We start from the raw sequence: 22904 nt of genomic DNA on the forward strand, positions 1-22904 counted from the left end.
CTAAATACTCTGGGGTTACAGTATATCTACAGTAGTTTGCTGAGATTTTGGGTTAGAAGCAATGTTTTTTTTTAGGAGTTTTGATATTTGGAAGAGGATCTGTAAAGTTTCCTCTCCAAAAACTCCTCAACAAAATCAGTGTGCACACGGCCTTACGAGTTACGATTAATTTCTATTGTAAAACAACTTTGCTGGTCATATGTTAAAAAAAATCTTCAAAATGAGTTCAGAAAACAACATAATCTTCCGAAAACTTAATAAAAAGTAAAGGAAGTTGCTAAAGTGGTTTAAGCCTGAAAAAAATAGCAATTTTTGAATGTATAAAAAAAACTCAATGGAAACAGTCTACACAAAGGAAGCTGAATTATCGATCTTTATTATTTAGGAAAGTTCATATTACTAACAGGAAGAATATATATGTAATTAACACACTTTCATTTTCTGGCTGGCAACAAGAGACTCTGCTACATTTAAAAAGGGATACAATACTGAAAAGTACACTTTTATGTTCAACTAGCTGAAGAGCACGGCGCTGCCCGGGCATAGTAACTAACTGTGGTTAGTTATAACAAATTATAATTATCCTCCATCCCATAGTCCTGTGCCCATATACCCATCACACATCCTCCATCCCATAGGCCCGTGCCCATATACCCATTATACATATCCTCCATACCATAGTCGAGTGCCCATATACCCATCAAACATCCTCCATCCCATAGTCCCATGCCCATATACCCATCCTACATCCCATAGTCCCATGCCCATATACCCATCATACATATTCGCCATCCCATAGTCGAGTGCCCATATACCCATCATACATATCCTCCATCAGATAGTCCAGTGCCCATATACCCATCACACATCCTCCATCCCATAGTCCCGTGCCCATATACCGGTCATACATATCCTCCATCCCATAGTCCAGTGCCCATATACCCATCACACATCCTCCATCCCATAGTCCCATGCCCATATACCCATCACACATCCTCCATCCCATAGTCCCATGCCCATATACCCATCATACATATTCGCCATCCCATAGTCGAGTGCCCATATACCCATCATACATATCCGCCATCCCATAGTCCCGTGCCCATATTCCCGTCATACATATTCTCCATCCCATAGTCCAGTGCCCATATACCCATCACACATCCTCCATCCCATAGTCCCGTGCCCATATACCCATCATACATATCCGCCATCCCATAGGCCCGTGCCCATATACCCATCATACATATCCTCCATCCCATAGTCCAGTGCCCATATACCCATCACACATCCTCCATCCCATAGTCAACCATTATGACATCATAATGAGCGGCGGCAGGGCTTGCAACCTATGATGACATCAGCATCGCCATGGCAACCATTATGACATCATAATGAGGGGTGGAGCTTGATATGCGCACACTGCTTCCTCATTATGCAAATAGGGGCATTATGACATCATAATGAGGGGCGGGGCTTGACACCCACCCACTTTTTCCCCGGTATGTAGATAAGGGCAAAATTGTTTGGTGAATTGGAATGCGCGGGGTTAAAATTTTGCCTCACAACACAGCTTAGGACGCTCTCGGGGTCCAGACGTGTGACTGTGCCAAATTTTGTGGCTGTAGCTGCGACGGTGCGGATGCCTATCCCGGACATACACACATACATACACACATACATACATACATACACACTTTGAGCTTTATATATTAGATTGTCTAAATTAAAATGTAATTGGTAGTCTTAGGGGGCAAACAGACGGCCTATAAATAGAGGGCAGACGGCCGGCCGTATAATTCATGTGAACATCGCATCACTGTACATGGATTGGTTGGCTGCTCTCCTGATCTGAGCTTGACAGCCTTGTGTATTTCTATGCAGTTGTCAAGCCCAGGTCAGGAGGGCAGAAAACCAGTTCAAGGATTGCATGGGATTCTCGCACCAGAAATACTGCCGCCTGTCTGCTCCCTTAGAAGAAATATTTTTCTTAATGCTTTCACCCTTTTTTGTCATTTTTTTTTTTAGCTCATAACTGAAAGATGTCTTCTAGTGAAGATTACTACTCCCTTGTCAAGGGCATCAAAAATCTAGATTTCTCTGGGAGCAGTGTGCCATGCAGTCTTCTTCTAACTGGTGACACCGCATTCCCAGTGGTAGTGAGTCCTGGAAAGCATGTCCTTATTGCTGCCTCTAAGTACGGAAAAGGCCGAATCATAGTCATGGCTCATGAAACATATATTAATCATCCTCAATTTATGGATTTCCTGAAGAACGCAATATCCTGGCTAAAACCTTCCTCAGAAGCAGTAATTGGTGTGGACAAGAATTTCAGCAGTTTGGAGAAAACACTCTCTGCCTCTGGCCACAATGTTGAGAAAATCACTGGTCTGAAGAAAGATTTTGGAGTTTATTGTACAACCGGTTATGATGAGGCTCAGGCAGATGACATTATCACATTTTTGAAAAAAGGAGGAGGTCTTCTTATTGGAGCTCAAGCCTGGCATTGGGCCTACAAGCACAAACCAGATAATGTCCTGTTTCATTTTCCGGGAAATAAGATAACTTCTGTTGCTGGAGTGTATTTTACAGATGGTTATGGAGAAAGAGGAAATTTTGATATCAGTAATCAAATGCCATTAACACCATGGTGCAATGAGTGAGTACAGACAGATCACAATGTTTCTAACAATGTTGCCGTTGCAGTCTCGTTTAAAATATTCTATTAAGGAATTCTTGTTCTGTCTCACTTTCTCTCTTTCTGTCACTTAGGCTAGGGTCATACAACAGTTTTTTCATCATCTTCAGTCAGTACGTTAAAATCAGACTGGATGCCATCCAAGTGCGGTCTGATGTTTTACACCGCCCTATAGTCTTTGTTGACTATGATCCGACACTCAGATTAAATTTGGACATGTCCATGATTTTTTCCTTGGACTACTTGGTCGGAGGAAAAAAATCAGACTTGTGTACAGCCCCACATGACATGGGTACGATTGCTATCCATCAATACCATGGATAGCACTTTTCTGATTTAAACTATCATGTGCGCAAGCCCTTGCTGTCGCTCATTCTTTCACAACGTCTCTTCTTTTTTTTCTTTCTTTTTTTCTCTCCCTTTCCTTAGATCCCATTTTGTTTCATTATGTAGTTAAAAATTAGAAATATATAAGTGTTTCAGGAGCTCAGTGATATCTCCATCCTCCTCCTTATTGCCAGTTCAGTTAACACATTAAATCAAAGTTGATGGAAATGGCTGCTTATGACTATAATGACCAATCATCGAATGGATTGATGAAATGAACTATTGCTTATTTCAACCAACGAATGATCATAATCGTTCAGAACCATAGTCAGGCATGTTGTATTTTTTTTTTTTTTAGCCACTGATGTGCATTAACTGCATTGAACAATGCCTTTGACTGATTTAATCAGAATTGTGCATAGGCGATTTGACCAATGATAGTTTGATTGACGATCGTTCATTCATCAGTCTATTTCCTATGATCCTATTCTTTTTGTATGTGTCAATATAAAAAAAAAAACTTTATAGCTACTAGCCAGTGAGATAGTTACAAAATTGAAAAAATAAATCAGCTGAAATGCACCAATCTTGAATAAGCAGTTCATGTTTATGTACCGTATACATTGAGTTGACATTTCTTATGTAAATGTGTTAAATATCTCATATTCACTGCTGAAGCATATTGTGATTTTCTCTTGATAGTATGAACTTTTCAACTGACCTAAAGATTTTTCTGCAAGACATAACCAGTTTGGACATTAGCGGAAGAAGTGTTCCTTCAGAACTTTTGCTTCATGGACCTCTGACCTTTCCAGTTGGAATAACTGATGACTATCGATGCTTTGTTGGTGCTGCCTTTTATGGCAGGGGACGTGTTGTTGTTGGGGGGCATGAAACATTTTTAGATAAACCTGAACTTAAAACTTTAACGATAAATACAATTTCTTGGTTAGACATGGGTAGAAAGGGAAAAATTGGAGTGAATAAAGAGTTGGGAGCCCTTGCTAACATCTTAGAGAAAGAAGGCTTACCTTGTGTATTATCCGAGTTGGTTCCGGGACTCAGTGTCTATTGCTGTACATCTTACAGTGATATGGAAGCAGAAAAAATCCAGCAGTTTGTGGCAGAGGGAGGAAGTCTTCTTATTGCTGGTCAATCTTGGAGTTGGTCTTACTCCAATCCAGATGTGGTTTCTCAATATCCAGGAAATAAAATCCTTAACAAATTTGGAATAAGTATTCTACCCAGAACAATTGATCGAAAATCGCATAAATCACTTGATTTTGAGGCAGTAGCTAACATTTATCATTTCCTTGGAACATTGCGTCATCTTTTAAGGGAACTTAAAAATGGGTCTAAGTTAAAACCTCCTTTGAGTTTCTGGCTGTCCCAGCTCAGAAAGGATGTGGCAAGTTTTTTTAAGCTATCAGCAAGTCCTCTAATTTTATCAATAAGGCAAGAACTTGCATATCTGGTCCAAGAAAGCAATTTACCAACTGTTGGTAAAGAACATCCAGTGAAAAACTGCTCCAAAGAAGCTTTTATCATGTGCTTGGCCCAAGAAGTCAGCTGTCTAGAGGATCCAGCATTCTGCAATATTTCTTGCACAGACAAAAACTGTATAACAGTAGAAATTGATGCTACAAATTATGGTAATGTATCCTTATAAGTCAAGTCATAAAACAAAAAAAATATAATTAACAATGTTGTAGCCTCGATGTGGCTTAAAGGCTACACATTAGATGAAACTGGGTCACTGAATGACCGTTCATCAATGGCTGGTGTTTTAAACAATTTAAAAATTTGTTGGTCAGTTGCTGGCAGAAAAGAATTTTGTTTACTGAGAAAAAGCTAATGATCATTTGGTATGATGAAAATAGGTAAATTCATACAATTTTAATCTGTGTATTGCCTCCCTTAAGGTAAGTTCAGACCACCCTTTTAAAACTTCAGCCAGTTATGTCTGCAATCTGTGAATATTATTGTTTGTGTACCCGTGTGCACAGAGGACGAGCATAGGAGCAGCACTAGTCTCGTTCATAAAACACACCAGACTAGCATATGCTGCATTTTTTTCCACATGGACTAGAGATCTGTGTGACCAATAACCCATGCCCAATAGCAGATAAGTTAACATTGGGTCCATGTACTGTCTGCTTCACCAAGGACAGTACATAGAGCAAAATAAATTTGTGACTGCAGAGTATAAGCTATGTCCACACTAGGCGTTTCTTCAGGTTTTTTAATTAGTTTTTTATGCAAATTTTCAGCTGCGTTTTACAGTGCCAGCAAAGTCTATGAGATTTCAGAAATCTCATGCATGCAGCATGATTTTTTTGTCATCAGTATTTTGTGCTTTGCATGGTTTCTTGCACAATAGAGCATGTCACTTCTTTCAGCATTTTTTCTGCGTTTTTTTTTTTTGCATTTTTCACCCATTGAAAGCTATGGGTGGTGAAAAACGTTGAAAATCTGCACCAAAAAAACGCAGGTACCAGGTTTTGCAGCATTTTTTGTGCCGAAACCTGTTTAAATAGAATGAGTTTTGCTGCGAAAAAAAGAAAAACCGCCTAGTGTGAACATACCCTAAAGAGGATTTGTAAAGTGTTTCAAATTTACTAAAGATGTTACACTTACATTTTGAAACAAGCAGAAAGTCCCACAAGCTGTGCATGGACATGATGTTCACTTAGGAAGTCAGTGGTGCTCAGTAAAAAATATCAATAAGTTTTATCTTGTACAAAATAAGGGAATATGGCAGTCACGGACTAGTCAAGGAAATCTCACAATCAATTTTTAAATATCTGACTTATTTTCACTGACTTTTAAATTCATGCAATCTATAGGGCTACAATTCCCTCAGAGGTCTTGCAAAGCACAGAAAGAACACAAAATGGGCACACACTCTTTCTAAGACACTGGTGAACTTGCCAAAGTCTGAAACCGCCTATGGAAAAAGCAGGTGGTCTTTTTTTCCTGAAGTGGCTTCTCTTTGCCATTAGTTTTGCAATGGCACTGCTGCTGGCGTCTTTTTTTTTTTTCCAATAGTTAAATCAGTTGTTGAGCTCATCTGATGGCAGGTTCTATAACTTTTATGTCTATTGAATGCTCTTGTTTGGTGATTTATGGATGGGTTGTTAGGGGAAAACCTTTCTGTGAAGAACATTAGGGCATGGCTAAAGTTCGCATCTGAACAAACCACAAGACTTCTGAAAACAATGTGTTTTGAACAGATATGACCAAAGTGGAGATGTTTGGCAATAATGTCCTGCATCACGTTTTCAAAAACCAAGCTCAGCATAAACTCCTCATACTAATTGTCCATTACAGTAGTGGATGGATGGATGATGATTTGAGGTAATTTTCAACTCCAGAAAACAGGAGAAGCACAAGTTTTGAATCTGGGCCATTAAGTCGACCATAAACTGTATACCAAAGCATTTTAGAGTAAAATGTGAGGCTATCTATTCAAAAGCTAAAACTTTGGATTAAACTGGGTCATGAAACTAGATAATGGTTCCAAGCAGAGCAGCACACCTATATCAGAATGGCTGAAAAAGGCCCATTTGAGGGTAGGCATCAACCTAACTGAAATGTTGTGGAGGGACCTTAAGAAAGCTGTGTAGATGCAAATGTCTGCAAACCTCAATAAACTTAAGTAACTTTGTAAGAGAGGGCAAAAATTCCTCCAGAACAATGTGAGAGCCTGAAAAGTCATACAGGAAGAGATTACTTCACATTTTTGATGTTAAAGATAGTTGTACAAATTATTTATTTATGTGGTGTGCTTAGTATTTCACACACTGCTTCAACGTTTTGGTTTAAGTTTTTTATAAATTGTCATGTACTGTTATTCATCAAAGTGTGTATTTACCTAATTTTAAGACCATCAAAAGATTTCATAATTTTTTTTATTTATGACCAGATGGGTAAACCCATAGAATTTACCTTTGATTGACCCCTTTACAACCTATGACGTATAGGTATGTCATATGTCACCCGCACCTTTTCAGGCACATGACAGCTGATTTCATGAGATCCACCCTCGGCTGATAACATGTTAAATGCCGCTGTCAATCTCTGACAGCGACATTTAACATGCCTGTACCGGAAAAGCATCACAAACCACGCCCACTGGCGCCCCGTCACATGATTGCAGGGCGCCGATGGGTTGGCATGTCAATCTGGGGTCTTCAGGAGACACTGTGGGTGTCATTGCTGAACTGCTATGAGTGGCACCCCGTGGCCGGCACTCATATGAGATGAACATACTGTATTTGTTACACAGGTGATCAGATGATCGCAGCTTCAACTCTCCTAAGGAGACTGCTGAATCATGTAAAAAAAAAAGTTTTTAAAAATATTAAAAAGTATATAAAAGTTCAAATCACTCTCATTTTGTCCCATTCAAAATAAAAAAATAAAAAAAACACATATTTGCTATCGCCGAAACGCCTAATCTATCAAAATATAAAAAGAATTAATCCGATCGGTAAACCACGTAATGAGAAAAAATAATAAAAATGCCAAAATTTCATTTTTGTTGCTGCAACATTGCAATAAAATGCAATAACAGGCAATAAACACATTTCGTATCTATCCCAAAATGGTATCAATAAATAAGCCCTCATCTGGCCCCACATCCCGAAAAATGGAGACGCTATGGGTCTCGGAAAATAGCGCTATTTTATTTATTTATTTTTTTTTACAAACTTTGGATTTTTTTTTTACCACTTAAAAAAAAGCTTACATGTGTTTGGTATCTACGAACTCACAATGATCTAGATCAGGGGTCCTCAAACTTTTTAAACAGGGGGCCAGATCACGGTCCCTCGAACCATTGGAGGGCCGGAATATAGTTTAAAAAAAATTATGAATAAATTCCTGTGCACACTGCACATATCTTATTTAGAGGTAATAAAACAAAAATAGGAACAAATACTATATTAAAAATGAAGTTAAATCATCAAACTTACCGATTTTTTGGGTTCTTCGAATATCCTACACTTCGAGTCAATTTTTTCTCTTTCTTGATATCATTGCTTCCTAGGGATTCAAAATTGCTATTAGTAAAATACCAACATATATACAGCGCTACCAAAACAATATACCAGCAATAAAACTGCCCACACAGAGACATACAGACTGCACTGCCCATCAATGCAGCCTGATCAGTGTCCATCAATGCAGCCTGATCAGTGCCCATCAATGCAGCCTGATCAGTGCCCATCAATGCAGCCTGATCAGTGCCCATCAGCGCAGCCTGATCAGTGTCCATCAGCGCAGCCTGATCAGTGCCCATCAATGCAGCCTGATCAGTGCCCATCAATGCCCATCAGGCTCAGACTGGTGTGGTGCAAGAATCCCCAATAGGCAACATTGGTCCCTAAAAGGCAGGTAAATGTCCCCAATAGGCAGCACAGGTCCCCAATAGACAGGTAAATGTCCCCAATAGGCAGCATAGGTCCCCAATAGGCAGGTAAATGTCCCCAATAGGCAGCACAGGTCCCCAATAGGCAGGTAAATGTCCCCAATAGGCAGCAAAGGTCCCCAATAGGCAGGTAAATGTCCCCAATAGGCAGGTAAATGTCCCCAATAGGCAGCACAGGTCCCCAATAGGCAGCACAGGTCCCCATTAGGCAGGTAAATGTCCCCATTAGGCAGCACAGGTCCCCAATAGGCAGGTAAATGTCCCCATTAGGCAGCACAGGTCCCCATTAGGCAGCACAGGTCCCCAATTAGGCAGGTAAATGTCCCCAATAGGCAGGTAAATGTCCCCATTAGGCAGCACAAGTCCCCAATAGGCAGGTAAATGTCCCCATTAGGCAGCACAGGTCCCCAATAGGCAGGTAAATGTCCCCATTAGGCAGCACAGGTCCCCATTAGGCAGGTAAATGTCCCCATTAGGCAGCACAGGTCCCCATTAGGCAGCACAGGTCCCCATTAGGCAGCACAGTCCCCATTAGGCAGCACAGGTCCCCATTAGGCAGGTAAATGTCCCCATTAGGCAGCACAAGTCCCCATTAGGCAGCACAGGTCCCCAATAGGCAGGTAAATGTCCCCATTAGGCAGCACAGGTCCCCATTAGGCAGCACAGGTCCCCAATAGGCAGGTAAATGTCCCCATTAGGCAGGTAAATGTCCCCATTAGGCAGCACAGGTCCCCAATAGGCAGGTAAATGTCCCCATTAGGCAGATAAATGTCCCCATTAGGCAGCACAGGTCCCCAATAGGCAGCACAGGTCCCCAATTGGCAGGTAAATGTCCCCATTAGGCAGCACAGGTCCCCATTAGGCAGCACAGGTCCCCAATAGGCAGGTAAATGTCCCCAATAGGCAGCACAGTCCCCATTAGGCAGCACAGGTCCCCAATTGGCAGGTAAATGTCCCCATTAGGCAGGTAAATGTCCCCATTAGGCAGCACAGGTCCCCAATAGGCAGGTAAATGTCCCCATTAGGCAGCACAGGTCCCCATTAGGCAGGTAAATGTCCCCATTAGGCAGATAAATGTCCCCAATAGGCAGCACAGGTCCCCATTAGGCAGCACATGTCCCCATTAGACAGGTAAATGACCCCAATAGGACCCGGCATTAAAAAAAAAAAAAAAAGTACTCACCTATGTCCCCCGCTGCTCTGAAGAGGCGCCCGCTCATCTCAGTCTTCTTCCTGCACAGGCACACAGGCGGCGTGACGTCATCAGGCCGCGCAGGCGGAGTGATGATAATCAGGCCGTCTGTGTGCACTGTGCTCTGCTGCGTACGGAGGGCTGCGTAACGCCTTTCCTCGGCGCCTCGTCCCGCCCGCGATTACAGGGCCCGCCGGCATTGAACTGCAGTGCAGTTCATAAGTTCAATGTCGGCCTGGCGGGGGGCCGGATAAAAGTCCTTGGTGGGCCGCATGTGGCCCGCGGGCTGTAGTTTGAGGACCCCTGATCTAGATAATCTTACCGCAGGTCAGTTTTATCATTTAGTGAACATGGTAAAAAAGCATAAAACAATTGTGGATTTCCACTTTTTCTGCAATTTTACCACACTTGGCATTTTTTTCCCAGTTTCCAGTACACTATATGGTAAAATCAATGGTGTCGTTCAAAAGTGCAACTCTTCCCACAAAGAACAAGCCCTCGCAGGGCTCTGGGATGGAGGGGAGCGAAAAACAAAAACACAAAAAAGTAAAAACCCAAGGTGTAAAGGGGTTAAAATTATCATGACACTTTGTGTATATAATGTCTAAGTCAGTGCAGAAGATCATTCAAGAGCATAGTTTTTTCAGTTTTATCTAACACCTTCACGACCTTTGGGATTTTCCGTTTTTTGCATTTATGTTTCTTGCTCCCCTTCTTTCCAGGACCATAAGTTTTTCATTTGTCTGTCAATATAGCCATGTGAGGGCTTGTTTTTGTGGAATGAGTAGTACTTTTGAACACCTTCATTAATATTATCATATAATGTAATGGAAAAAAAAATCCAAGTGCAGTGAAATTGCAAAAAAATGCAATTGTTTTTTAGGTTGTTTTTTTTTTACCATGTTCACTAAATGCTAAAACTGGCCTGCCATTTTGATTATCCAGGTCATTATGAGCTTGCAGATACCAAACATGTTTACATTCTTTTTTATTTATGTGGTTAAGCTAAAACATGTGTATGCTTGCATGCATGAATTATAATACAGAGAACAACATTTTAATTGACAGAGAACAACAAATAATTCCAACAGATTCTTCCTACTTGGCAATTAAAATCCATTTTATTGTTCCATCTTTAAAATATTCCATTTGGCAGAAATCCTTATTATACACAGGGGGTCAAACAAAGGACACACTGCTGCTATATGCGTGCAGACAACGCGTTTTGACCTTCTTAGGCCTTCTTCTCGGTCTTAAGTGTGAGCAGTGTCCAAGATAGTAATACCCTTGTCTGCACGCTGTGATAAAACACTCCGGGATCGCCTTTGCTGGGGTCAAAGGTCACGTGCGTTCAGCATAAAACTCAGGCGCAGAGCTGGGATTCGGGTATAACTGACTCTGGGTCAGGTTTATTAATGGTGAAAGCAATGCATAAAGAAATAAAACATAAAACAAATCCTGGCCTGTCCGGCACTAACTAAACAAAGTACAACCTAACTACCAACTGGCGGGCTTCTCCCGTCCAGCCAAACCACAGTTGCCGTGGGCACTGCTTCCACTCACGTGTGTCTCTCACACAGACAGGCTCTCTGTGTTCCCAGACTGAGACACTCACACAACCACCTGGCATCCCTTTATATCCGCCTCCCATTATTCATTAGCAAGCAGGTGCGATACTGACCAGACTAGGCCACATAGGAAAGGAATCTGGGCGAGATATACCTGCCCTCATCCACTATTCCCACATGATTCTCACAACGCATATAGCAGCAGTGTGCCTTAATTGGACCCTAAAGAAATTATGTTCCCCACTTATCACCATAAACTAATATAGCATGTTCCTCATTCTGGCCCCAAAACAGTAATAAAGTCCCTCATCCTGGCCTCCTTTATTTAATAATCTCGCCCAGCCTGACCCCCTATATTTTATAATATGCTTGTCCAGACTGGCACCCAGATACCCATCTCGCTCCCCCAGGTATACATACTGGCCCTCATATGTCCCTTGTCCTGCCCCACCATATATCTCTCCTGCACCCCCATATATCCTTCCTGGTCCCTTGTCCTGGCTCCCCCATATAGTCATCCTGGCCCCACATATATGCAACCTACCCCCCATACATATATCCATCCCCACCTCTCCCCATATATCTGCATCCTGGTCCCTTGCCCTGCCCCCCTCCCACATAAATATATCTTGTCCCCCCATATATATGCATCCTGGCTGCTCATATATCCATCTTGGTCCCTTGTCCTGCCCTTCCCCCCATATATCCATCCTGGCCCCCATATATGCATTCTTGCCCCCTTATATATATATCCATCCTGTCCCCCTCCATATATTCATCCTGGCCACCCCCCACATATATCCATCTTGGCCACCCCCCCATATATCCATCCTGGCTGCCCCATATATGCATCCTGGCCCACCATATATATGCATCCAGGCCCCCCCATATATATGCATCCTGATGCCTTGTCCTGTCCTTCCCCCATATATCCATCCTGGCCCCCCATATATGCATTCTTGCCTCCTCATATGTATCCATCCTGCCCCCCTCCATATATTCATCCTGGCCACCCCCACCCCCCATATATTCATCCTGGCCACCCCATATATGCATCCTGGCCCGCCATATATATGCATCCAGGCCCCCCATATATATGCATCCTTGTCCCTTTTCCTGCCCCTCCCCCATATATCTATCCTGGCCCCCCATATATGCATTCTGGCCCCCTCTCCATATATCCATCCTGGCCCCCTCCCCCATATATCCATCCTAGCCGCTCCATATATGCATCCTGACCCGCCATATATATGCTTCCTGGTCCCTTGTCCTGCCCCCCCATAAATCCATCCTGGCCCCCCACATATATGCATCCTGGCTCCCTCATATATCCATCCTTGTCTCTTATCCTGCCCCATATATCCATCCTGGCCCCCCATATGTATCCATCCGGCCCCTTGTCCTGCCTCCATGTGTATCCATCTGGGCTCCCATTGTATATCCATCCTGGCCCCTTGTCCTGCCCCTGGCTCCCAAGTGTATACATCCTGGCCCCCCATACATGTTTCCATCCTGGCCTCCCCTGTACGTGTATCCATCCTGGCCCCCCTGTATGTGCATCCATCCTGGGCTCCCCCATATGAGAATCCATCCAGGGCCCCCCTCCCCCGTATGTGCATCCATTCAGGCACCCCTCCCCTGTATGTGCATCCATCCAGGCCCCTCTCACCTGTATGTGCATCCTTTCAGGTCCCCCTCCTCTGTATGTGCATCCATCCAGGGCACCCTCCTCTGTATGTGCATCCATCCAGGGCCCCCCTCCCCTGTATGTGCATCCATCCAGGGCCCCCCTCCACTGTATGTGAACCCATCCAGGGTCCCCCTCCCCTGTATGTGCATCCATCCAGGGCCCCCCTCCACTGTATGTGAACCCATCCAGGGTCCCCCTCCCCTGTATGTGCATCCATCCAGGGCCCCCTCCTCTGTATGTGCATCCATCCAGGGCCCCCCTCCACTGTATGTGAACCCATCCAGGGTCCCCCTCCCCTGTATGTGCATCCATCCAGGGCCCCCCTCCCCTGTATGTGCACCCATCCAGGGCCCCCCTCCCCTGTATGTGCATCCATCCAGGGCCCCCCTCCACTGTATGTGCACCCATCCAGGGTCCCCCTCCCCTGTATGTGCATCCATCTAGGGCCCCCCTCCCCTGTATGTGCATCCATCCAGGGCCCCCCTCCCCTGTATGAGACAGAGAGAAGAAATAAAAAAACATTGTTGTTACTCTTACCTGGCTGCGCTTCCGGCGGCATCGTCCTCCTCTGCAGGTCGGTGCGCTCATTGTAAAATGGTCGGCGACATAGCACAGGTCAGCGGTCAATGTGTGCGCCTGCCGCATGCGGCGCACGACACGGACATCATACGCCGTGACGACAGGCGCACACTTGCCAGTATCAATCGGGACGTGCGCTACAGTGATTCAGGTAATGAACACTGCGTGTGCGCACCCCTGCACATACATGACCTGCGCTCTTAAAGCGCCCGCTCCCCTTAAAACTGCAGCCTTTTTTTTTGTTCTTCTCCTCCTCCTACTCACAGCCAAGGGCCCACCGGGGGAATCCCTGGTACCCGCCAGGCCAGACCGACCCTGATCATGGGTGTGCCTCTCCCATTTCAATGCTGTGAGGCTTCCTGGCAGTGAGCAGATCTCCTAAAGATGACAGACTGGGTGAGCAGGCTATAACTTTACTTATTTGAACATTTTAATTGGGTGTTTATGGTGTTTCATTATTAGGTGACGATGCATGGAGGAGTACAGGACTCTACCTGCCTCCTGGAAAACCAGCAACATTTATATTTCCAGCCTCAACTGTGGGAAAAGGTCTCCAGGTATCTGCCTGCATTGTTCTACTTGTGCCCCAGCTTAATTTTCAGTCCAGTTTTGTACCGTCAAAGAAACTTTTTTTTTTTTTGCTTTAAATATAAAATTACTAGCAATAGACTGACAAGAGTAGGTGCAACCGCTTAACCCCATGTTCCAGGCTGATACATGAGAAATTGACTGTAATATCATGCTTATTCACATGAGTAGACAATTAAGTGACACACTATAACACTGAAAGGTAAATAAATATAAGGTAAGAGGAGTTAGAAAAAAGCGGTATCGCCCATTAGGAAATATATATTTATATATTCAAAATTAGCTTTTATTGGGTTAAAATGACTTGTTTCCAGGCCATACTGGTTTTCTCATAAGGTGGAACATTACTTGTGTTGTATCTGATAAAGAATTCAGCACAACTATGAAAGGAACAATTTTAACACAATAAAAGCCAACTTTTTAATTAAATAAATTGTTGCTGTCTAATTGGAAGTGGAGAAAATATTCAAAATCCCAGTCTTCTGATCACGCCATGTGCGACAGCTCCTTGTTACATTACATGTAGCAGATACATTGTTGTTGTGCCCTTAGTACATAACACTAATCAGTGCACATACTTAACTTTTTAACATCTAACTACAGCTTTAATTTTTTTTATGCTATGGAGACAGTTCAAAACATTTAGGCTGTGTGCCCACGTTGCATTTTTGTAAGTGTTTTTGAAGCGTTTGTGCCGGATCAGACGCTTCAGAAAAGCTTAAAATAAGCATCCCATTCGTTTTAATGCATTTTTGCATTTCTGTTCCAATTGATGCGTTTTTTTTCCGCATAGGAAACGCTTAGCGGCTAAAAACGCAGCATGTTCATTATTTTCCGCTTCAGTCCGCGTTTTTAGCCTTTTCCTATAGTCCAGAAGATGAGCGGAAAAAAGACGTGCGTTTTCTGGGAAGGAGTAGCGTTTTCTATCAGTTTAAAAACGCTAACGTGGGCACACAGCCTTAATAACGTCAATAATAAAGTTGAGGCTGTAAATTAGAGTAAAGTACAGCTTTATTCTCACCTATAGTCTTGTTTCAGGTGCAGGTTGGCTGCCATTCTGATGACCTGAGCTCAGCGGAAGACTTGTGTCGCGCCCCAGTGGTTGTGAACCGTAAGAATGTCATAGCAGAGAAAGTTGTGATATCCAATGTCTGGGGAGGACTCCTGTATGTTATTGTCAAGGGGAAAAGTCAGCTGGGAATAGTTCCTGTTACAGTCTATGGATCAGAACCAGCTCCAACATTTATAAAAGGTAAGTAGAGTTTAGTAGGATTTACTTGTTATTTATACTACACTACAGCCAGTGTTCTTACAATTATTTTTCTCATACGATGATGGTTAGTAAAAGGCTATAAATAGCAAAGATAATTGCAATTAATAAACTTATTTTTCTTCTGGTAAATTATTCCACATGTTATGTACACTGTAATTCATATTAAATAGCATAAGACATCTATAAAGTAAGATCTATCTATCTATCTATCTATCCCATTTCAACAAATGCAATACATATTTCTAGTCCCATAAATAATAATAATGTGAAATCATATTTTTCCATAGTCGGTTTTATTGAGCGGATAGTCACTTGGTGTGTATGCAAGTGAGAAATATATAGAAATGTGCTCAGGGTTGCCACAGTGATCTAGTGACCCTATTTTTCCAGAGGAGAGATGCCAACCATTAAAAAAAATAGCTACTAGCATCAATCATGAGCAAGAAAGCAAAAAAAAAGATAGAAATGCATTCAACATACTAACAACACAAGGTGTTTATAAAAATACCTTTAATTCAAAGATGACCTGTCAGGATAAAAGTTGCTTTTATTTTATTCCAACTGCTCCTCTGATTATTCAATTTCTTTTTCATTTAAGTCCGCCTTACTGTTTCAGAGATAAATATTTTTTTATTTAGTACTAGTTTTTATGGTCTTTAGTAAGGGGGCGTGACTCACATGATTCTCTGGGGCGTATCTTTAGGCTGCTCTGTAAAATACCCTCTGAGCAACGCCCCCTTGCAAAGACCATACCACTCAGCACTTGATAAAAAGACCTTTATCTCTGGAACAGTATGGCATATTCAAAAAAGGAAAAACAAATAAAATATTTAGGGAAGCAGTGGGAATACAATATGACCTGGTGACAGGTCCTCTTTAAGCATTTGTATTTTTTCCTAGGCTCTTATTGAAGAAAACTAATATAGTTTCTGACCCTACTTCCAATAAATAATAATTATTATTATTAGAAGAAAAATATATATATTTGGGGGCGCTAGTACTAATAAAAGAATGCCTGCCGCATTGCATTGCTCTCTGGATCCCACCACGTGACTATTGACATCACGAAGGTCCTGCAGACATTCTGCAGCTCCACGCTGTGAACCACGCTAGCGCGTCGAGGGATCAGTGATTAATATGAGAGCCTGTCACCGGCCGGGACAGTGCTCTAGAAACTAACTGTGTGTTGGAGATTTAACCCTGCTTTGTCCTCAAGCAAGCGCAGCACAGCACGTAGGAGGGGCAGTGCTCCAGCAACCATCTGTGCATTGGCGTTTTAACCCTTTCCTCAAGCAAGTGCAACACACTAAACCAGAGGTATCACCCTCTCTCTTCAATGCAAATCTCAGTAATGCACTGGACATATTTCAGGTAAATCTCCATCAGGCTCTTTTTTTATAATTTACTGCTTCTAAATTTTACCTTTATCTTTATTTATATAAATGCCTCTGCATATATTTTTTATATTTATATGTTCATGTTTTTAATTTAGGGTTAGTTTAGGGTGATATATTAAGGATATCTCAGCGCAGACATGTATCTATGTTTATTATTATTATTATTAACTATTATAAATGATGAAAATAACATCACTCTTCTTAAATTTTAAGCAATTTCTTTTTTTTTCTTTCAGGTCAGACGAACCTTTCTACCTGGTTGGATACAATTCGCAAATACCCAGCTCCTTGGGCTGAACTGATAACAGACAATATTATTTTGACTGTTCCCTCCGATGTGATCCAATCTTTAGATGATCCAGAAGCTTTGCTGTCCGAATGGGACAACATAATGAATGCAGTTGCTGAACTTGCTGCTATTCCTAAAAAATTTGTACGCCCTGAGAGAATTGTTGCCGATGTGCAAATTTCAGCTGGTAAGAGGATCTGTCTTTTTGTAAAATATTCAAATGACATTTTGTAGCCCTGGTAAAGGTTAGCTCACATATTATTACAGGGCTGCCACCCGGAATTTCAGGGCGACATACTGGCAAAATTTTCTGGCCCCCTTGAGACTCCTCCCAGGCTGCACTCTAGGTTTACCTCCACCGCAGCTCGGCCCCCACCCCTCAAACCATGGGAATGAGGAGGAGATGGAGAGTCGTTGGCTGTATGGAGCTTGGCACATATGGCTTACCTTATGTACCGCTGCCTTTCCCGTGACCTTCACGTTACATTCATCTTGGCCAAAAAAAGAGTACTGGTTATTCACCCTGCTAGACCTATGCTACAAGGAGAAGTTTGCATCTCGCCTTCCTGAGGTGGAGAACTCTTCCAAAATGGTGATATACCAGAATGCCATTGTGGAAAATATATTGAGAAAATTTCTATCAGACAACGCTAGTGGCAGGGGGAAAGCTTCTTTGCCCAACCAAGGAGGAATGGCCAGGGAGAAACACAGCAGAGTATTTAAGATGGTATAGCAATACCTGGCCAATCAAACAAGTGTACCCCTACTTCCTCTGAGACTTTCAACTATTGGGTCTCAAAGCTGGACACCTTGCATGAGCTATCGCTCTATGCGTTGGATGTGTTGTGCTGCTCTGCCACTAGCGTCTTGTCTTAGCTGGTTTTTACTGCCACCGTGGGGTCATAACAGAAAGCCGCTTTCGCCTGGAAACTGAGAATGCCGACAGGCTCAATCTTCAAAAAATGAACAAAGCCTGGATTATCTCACACTTTTCCACACCACCAGATGTCAGCAGTACATAAAATGTTTGTAATCTATTATATAAAGCTCAAGTGTGTGTATGTATGTATGCATGTATGCATGTATGTATGTATGTCCGGGATTGGCATTCGCACCGTCGCAGCTACAGCCACAAAATTTGGTACAGTCACACGTCTGGACTCCGAGAGCGTCATAGGCTATGTTGTGAGGTGAAATTTTAACCCTGCGCATTCCAATTCAAACAATTTTGCCCCTATCTACATAATGGGGAAAAAGTGTGTGTGTATCAAGCCCCGCCAATTGTTGCCGATGCCAATTATGATGTCATAATGGTTGCCATGGCGATGCTGATGTCATCATAGGTTGCAAGCCCCGCCGCTCATTATGATGTCATAATGGTTGACTATGGGATAGAGGATGTGTGATGGGTTTATGGGCACTCAACTATGGGATGGAGGATACGTATGATGGGTATATGGGCACGGGCCTATGGGATGGTGGATATGTATGATGGGTATATGGGCACGGGACTATGGGATGGAGGATATGTATGATGGGTATATGGGCATGGGACTATGAGATGAAGGATGTGTGATGGGTATATGGGCACTCGACTATGGGATGGCGAATATGTATGAGGGGTATATGGGCATGGGACTATGGGATGGAGAAAATGTATGATGGGTATATGGGCATGGGACTATGGGATGGAGGATGTGTGATGGGTATATGGGCACTCGACTATGGGATGGAGGATAGCTATGTTGGGTATACGGGGCACGGGACTATGGGATGGAGGATAATTATAATTTGTTATAACTATCCACAGTTAGTTACTATGCCCGGGCAGCGCCGGGCTCTTCAGCTAGTGTTCAATATTTTAATGAAGCCCACAAGTTGTTGCCTTTCAGGGGTCTATGGATGACCCTCATTATTTCTGTGCGATTTTGTACTTTCTGCAAAGGCTTTATGACTGTCTAAGTACATTAACTACATTTTCTAAATATTTTAGTTCAATTTTTTTAAAGGATTCAATGAGTCATCCATACAGTTATCACTGCTATTATTGCATTATAGTGGTATGTAAAACTCACAAAAAGCATTGAAAAATACTTCTGGATTAGATTACTCATCCATATATTATGTGCGTTCTGTCACATTTTGGTGGTATATATAAATCCAAAAAAGCGTTTAAAAATTTGGCTTGATTAACTTTCTTAGGCCTCTTTCACACATCAGGTTTTCGCCGTCAGGCGCGATCCGGCGCTTTTGACAGAAACCGGATCCGGCGAAATGCAATGCTGGATCCGGTTTCCCCCCCATTGACTTGCATTTGCGCCGGATCGCGCCGGATGGCCATGCGTTTCATCCGGTTTTCGCCGGATCCGGCAATGTGTCGCGATCCGGCGTCTGGAAAAAACAGCTACTGTAACGTTTTTTGTCTCCGGCGTAAAAGCCGGACACGCCGGATCCGGCGCGTCCGGCTTTTTCACACAATGAAAGTCTATGAGCGCCGCAGTGCGCCGGATCCGGCGAAAGCCGGATCCGGTGGCCGGATCCGGTTTTTTTGGTCTGAGCATGCTCAGTAGCTCTGCCCACAAGACATATATACAGTCATATGTAAAAGTTTGGGCACCCCTATTAATGTTAACCTTTTTTCTTTATAACAATTTTGGTTTTTGCAACAGGTATTTCAGTTTCATATATCTAATAACTGATGGACTCAGTTATATTTCTGGATTCAAATGAGGTTTATTGTACTAACAGAAAATGTGCAATCTGCATTTAAACAAAATTTGACCGGTGTAAAAGTATGGGCACCCTTATCATTTTCTTGATTTGAACACTCCTAACTACTTTTTACTGACTTCCTGGAGCACTAAATTGGTTTTGTAACCTCATTGAGCTTTGAACTTCATAGCCAGGTGTATCAAATCATGAGAAAAGGTATTTAAAGTGGCCACTTGCAAGTAGTTCTCCTATTTGATTCTCCTATGAAGAGTGGCATCATGGGCTCCTCAAAACAACTCTCAAATGATCTGAAAACAAAGATTATTCAACATAGCTTTTCAGGGGAAGGATACAAAAAGTTGTCTCAGAGATTTAACCTGTCAGTTTCCACTGTGAGGAACATAGTAAGGAAATGGAAGAACACAGGTACAGTTCTTGTTAAGCCCAGAAGTGGCAGGCCAAGAAAAATATCAGAAAGGCAGAGAAGAAGAATGGTGAGAACAGTCAAGGACAATCCACAGACCACCTCCAAAGACCTGCAGCCTCATCTTGCTGCAGATGGTGTCACTGTGCATCGGTCAACAATACAGCGCATGCATAACGCCTTTTTGTATGACCAAACAACTCAATCTTTGTTTCATCAGTCCACAGGACCTTCTTCCAAAATGTAACTGGCTTGTTCTAATGTGCTTTTGCATACCTCAGGTGACTCTGTTTGTGGCGTGCTTGCAGAAACAGCTTCTTTCGCATCACTCTCCCATACAGCTTCTCCTTGTGCAAAGTGCGCTGTATTGTTGACCGATGCACAGTGACAACATCTGCAGAAAGATGATGCTGCCGGTCTTTGGAGGTGGTCTGTGGATTGTCCTTGACTGTTCTCACCATTCTTCTTCTCTGCCTTTCTGATATTTTTCTTGGCCTGCCACTTCTGGGCTTAACAAGAACTTTACCTGTGTTCTTCCATTTCCTTACTATGTTCCTCACAGTGGAAACTGACAGGTTAAATCTCTGAGACAACTTTTTGTATCCTTCCCCTGAAAAGCTATGTTGAATAATGTTTGTTTTCAGATCATTTGAGAGTTGTTTTGAGGAGCCCATGATGCCACTCTTCATAGGAGAATCAAATAGGAGAACTACTTGCAAGTGGCCACTTTAAATACCTTTTCTCATGATTTGATACACCTGGCTATGAAGTTCAAAGCTCAATGAGGTTACAAAACCAATTTAGTGCTTCAGGAAGTCAGTAAAAAGTAGTTAGGAGTGTTCAAATCAAGAAAATGATAAGGGTGCCCATACTTTTGCACCGGTCAAATTTTGTTTAAATGCAGATTGCACATTTTCTGTTAGTACAATAAACCTCATTTGAATCCAGAAATATAACTGAGTCCATCAGTTATTAGATATATGAAACTGAAATACCTGTTGCAAAAACCAAAATTGCTATTAAGAAAAAAGGTTAACATTAATAGGGGTGCCCAAACTTTTACATATGACTGTAAAAGCAAGACAGTGGGACCCACAGCCACACCCAACATGCCACCCAAGAAAGCAACCAAGCGCAGCAGGAGAAGGCAGGAGACCACTGCAGCACCATCAGCACCACCACCACCCCAAATGGAGCAGCAAATGGAACATGCTGAGGAGGGGAGGCCAGCAGCAGATGAGAGACGGTAATTATCAAATCCCCCATTCCTCCAAACTAGGGCTATTGAATATCAAGATATTCATTGGCCCTTTGTTTCTCTTTATTCAACAGCCGCCCAATAGATGCAGCAGCAGCAGCAATGGCAGCAGGTGGAACACCACCCACAGGCATGGAGTGTGGCCACCAGGAAGACAGCACATCATCTTCTGGGAGCCCTCCCTCGCATCGTCAGCGTTTGACGGTAAGTTTTTATTTCCAAAATCCATCATCTCTGTAATATATGTCTATTCATTGCCTTTTATTTCAAAACAGGATTCACAAGATGAAGAGGAGCTCCCAGAAGAAGAAGGAAGGGGTGGACAGACGCTTGGAGTGGGCTCACAATTGGTAAGTTTTTTGCATCAAACGCAGAAACACAACATCACACTACACACAACACATAGAAAACAATGTTCTGCAGACCACACACAGCAAACAAATGCCTACATCCAAAGACATAACATTTTTTGTTTTCTTCTCTAGTCTTCCCAATCTGGTGCTCGGCCAAGAGGTCCTCGCAGTGCCTCCCAGGGTCGTCGGCGACAGCAACGCGGCGGTCACCAGCGTGTAAGTATAAATATTTTTGCTTTGTTTTTTTGCACTTTTTATTTCATTTCTTTTGTGGAGGCTAATTATGTTATTTTTGTCTTTTTCTTTAACAGCCTTCACAGCGTGCTCCCGACTCTGACGGTGAGGATGGAGGACTCGATGTGGACCACCTCATCGATCTCGTCAGAGAAAGGGAGCCGCTCTGGAATATGGCTGACCGCCGCCACGCTGACCTTATCGTTACCCGACGACTCTGGGAGGAAATCTGTTCGCTCCTTGTGGGCCGCTGGGAGGACCTCGATGTTCGGGCCCAGATTAAAGAGCGTAAGTATATACAGTACCGGTTGCTTGATGTAAACCAGTGTTTCCCGAACTCCAGTCCTCGTGGTCCCCACGGATCATGTGTTCAGGATTTCTATTTACTATGGAAATCCTGAAAACATGACCCCTGGGGACCATGAGGACTGGAGTTTGTGAAACACTGATGTTGTATACTAACCACTCCTTTCTCGTTTCAGGGAACAGAATTGTGAATCGGTGGCGGTCTGTGAGGGATCGTTTCAAGAAGGAGTTCAATAAAGAGATGCGGGCCCCGAGTGGATCTGGAGGACGCAGGAGCAAGTACAAGTACGCACAAGCCCTGTCGTTCCTCCGGGAAACAATGGTCACTAGAAGGTAAATATTACACACCACATGTGAAAAAAAATGTTAGATGTAACTTTTTTTTTTCAGCCAGGGCCATACCATGTCAGTATTTTAATTGTTTTTTTTTCTCTTTATTCCACAGCACGGTGAGCAGCACTCGGGAGCCTGCACGATTGGACCCTTCTGAGGCGATCCCTGAGGAGACCGGCACCGAGGGACACTTCGACCACCCCGGTACATCTGCACCTTCCCAGCCTTCCCACACATTCGACCCATCTGTCC

General features: G+C 43.0%; 1 protein-coding gene across 1 annotated transcript in view; it reads left to right on the forward strand.

Annotated features, from left to right (window-relative positions):
- The first annotated feature begins 2034 nt into the window (after positions 1–2034).
- The window catches only part of LOC141092950 (TRPM8 channel-associated factor homolog), a 57335-nt gene continuing 36465 nt past the window's right edge, over positions 2035–22904 (forward strand). Inside the window, exons 1-5 of the mRNA XM_073579326.1 lie at positions 2035–2659; positions 3728–4677; positions 13948–14042; positions 15112–15325; positions 16980–17219. Coding sequence (XP_073435427.1) covers positions 2043–2659; positions 3728–4677; positions 13948–14042; positions 15112–15325; positions 16980–17219 — 2116 coding nt within the window. The 5' untranslated portion in view covers positions 2035–2042. The remainder of the gene's footprint in view (positions 2660–3727; positions 4678–13947; positions 14043–15111; positions 15326–16979; positions 17220–22904) is intronic.

This window comes from Dendrobates tinctorius, unplaced genomic scaffold, assembly GCF_039654945.1.
Source record: "Dendrobates tinctorius isolate UK_male_01 unplaced genomic scaffold, ASM3965494v1 ptg000062l, whole genome shotgun sequence".
Taxonomy (NCBI): domain Eukaryota; kingdom Metazoa; phylum Chordata; class Amphibia; order Anura; family Dendrobatidae; genus Dendrobates; species Dendrobates tinctorius.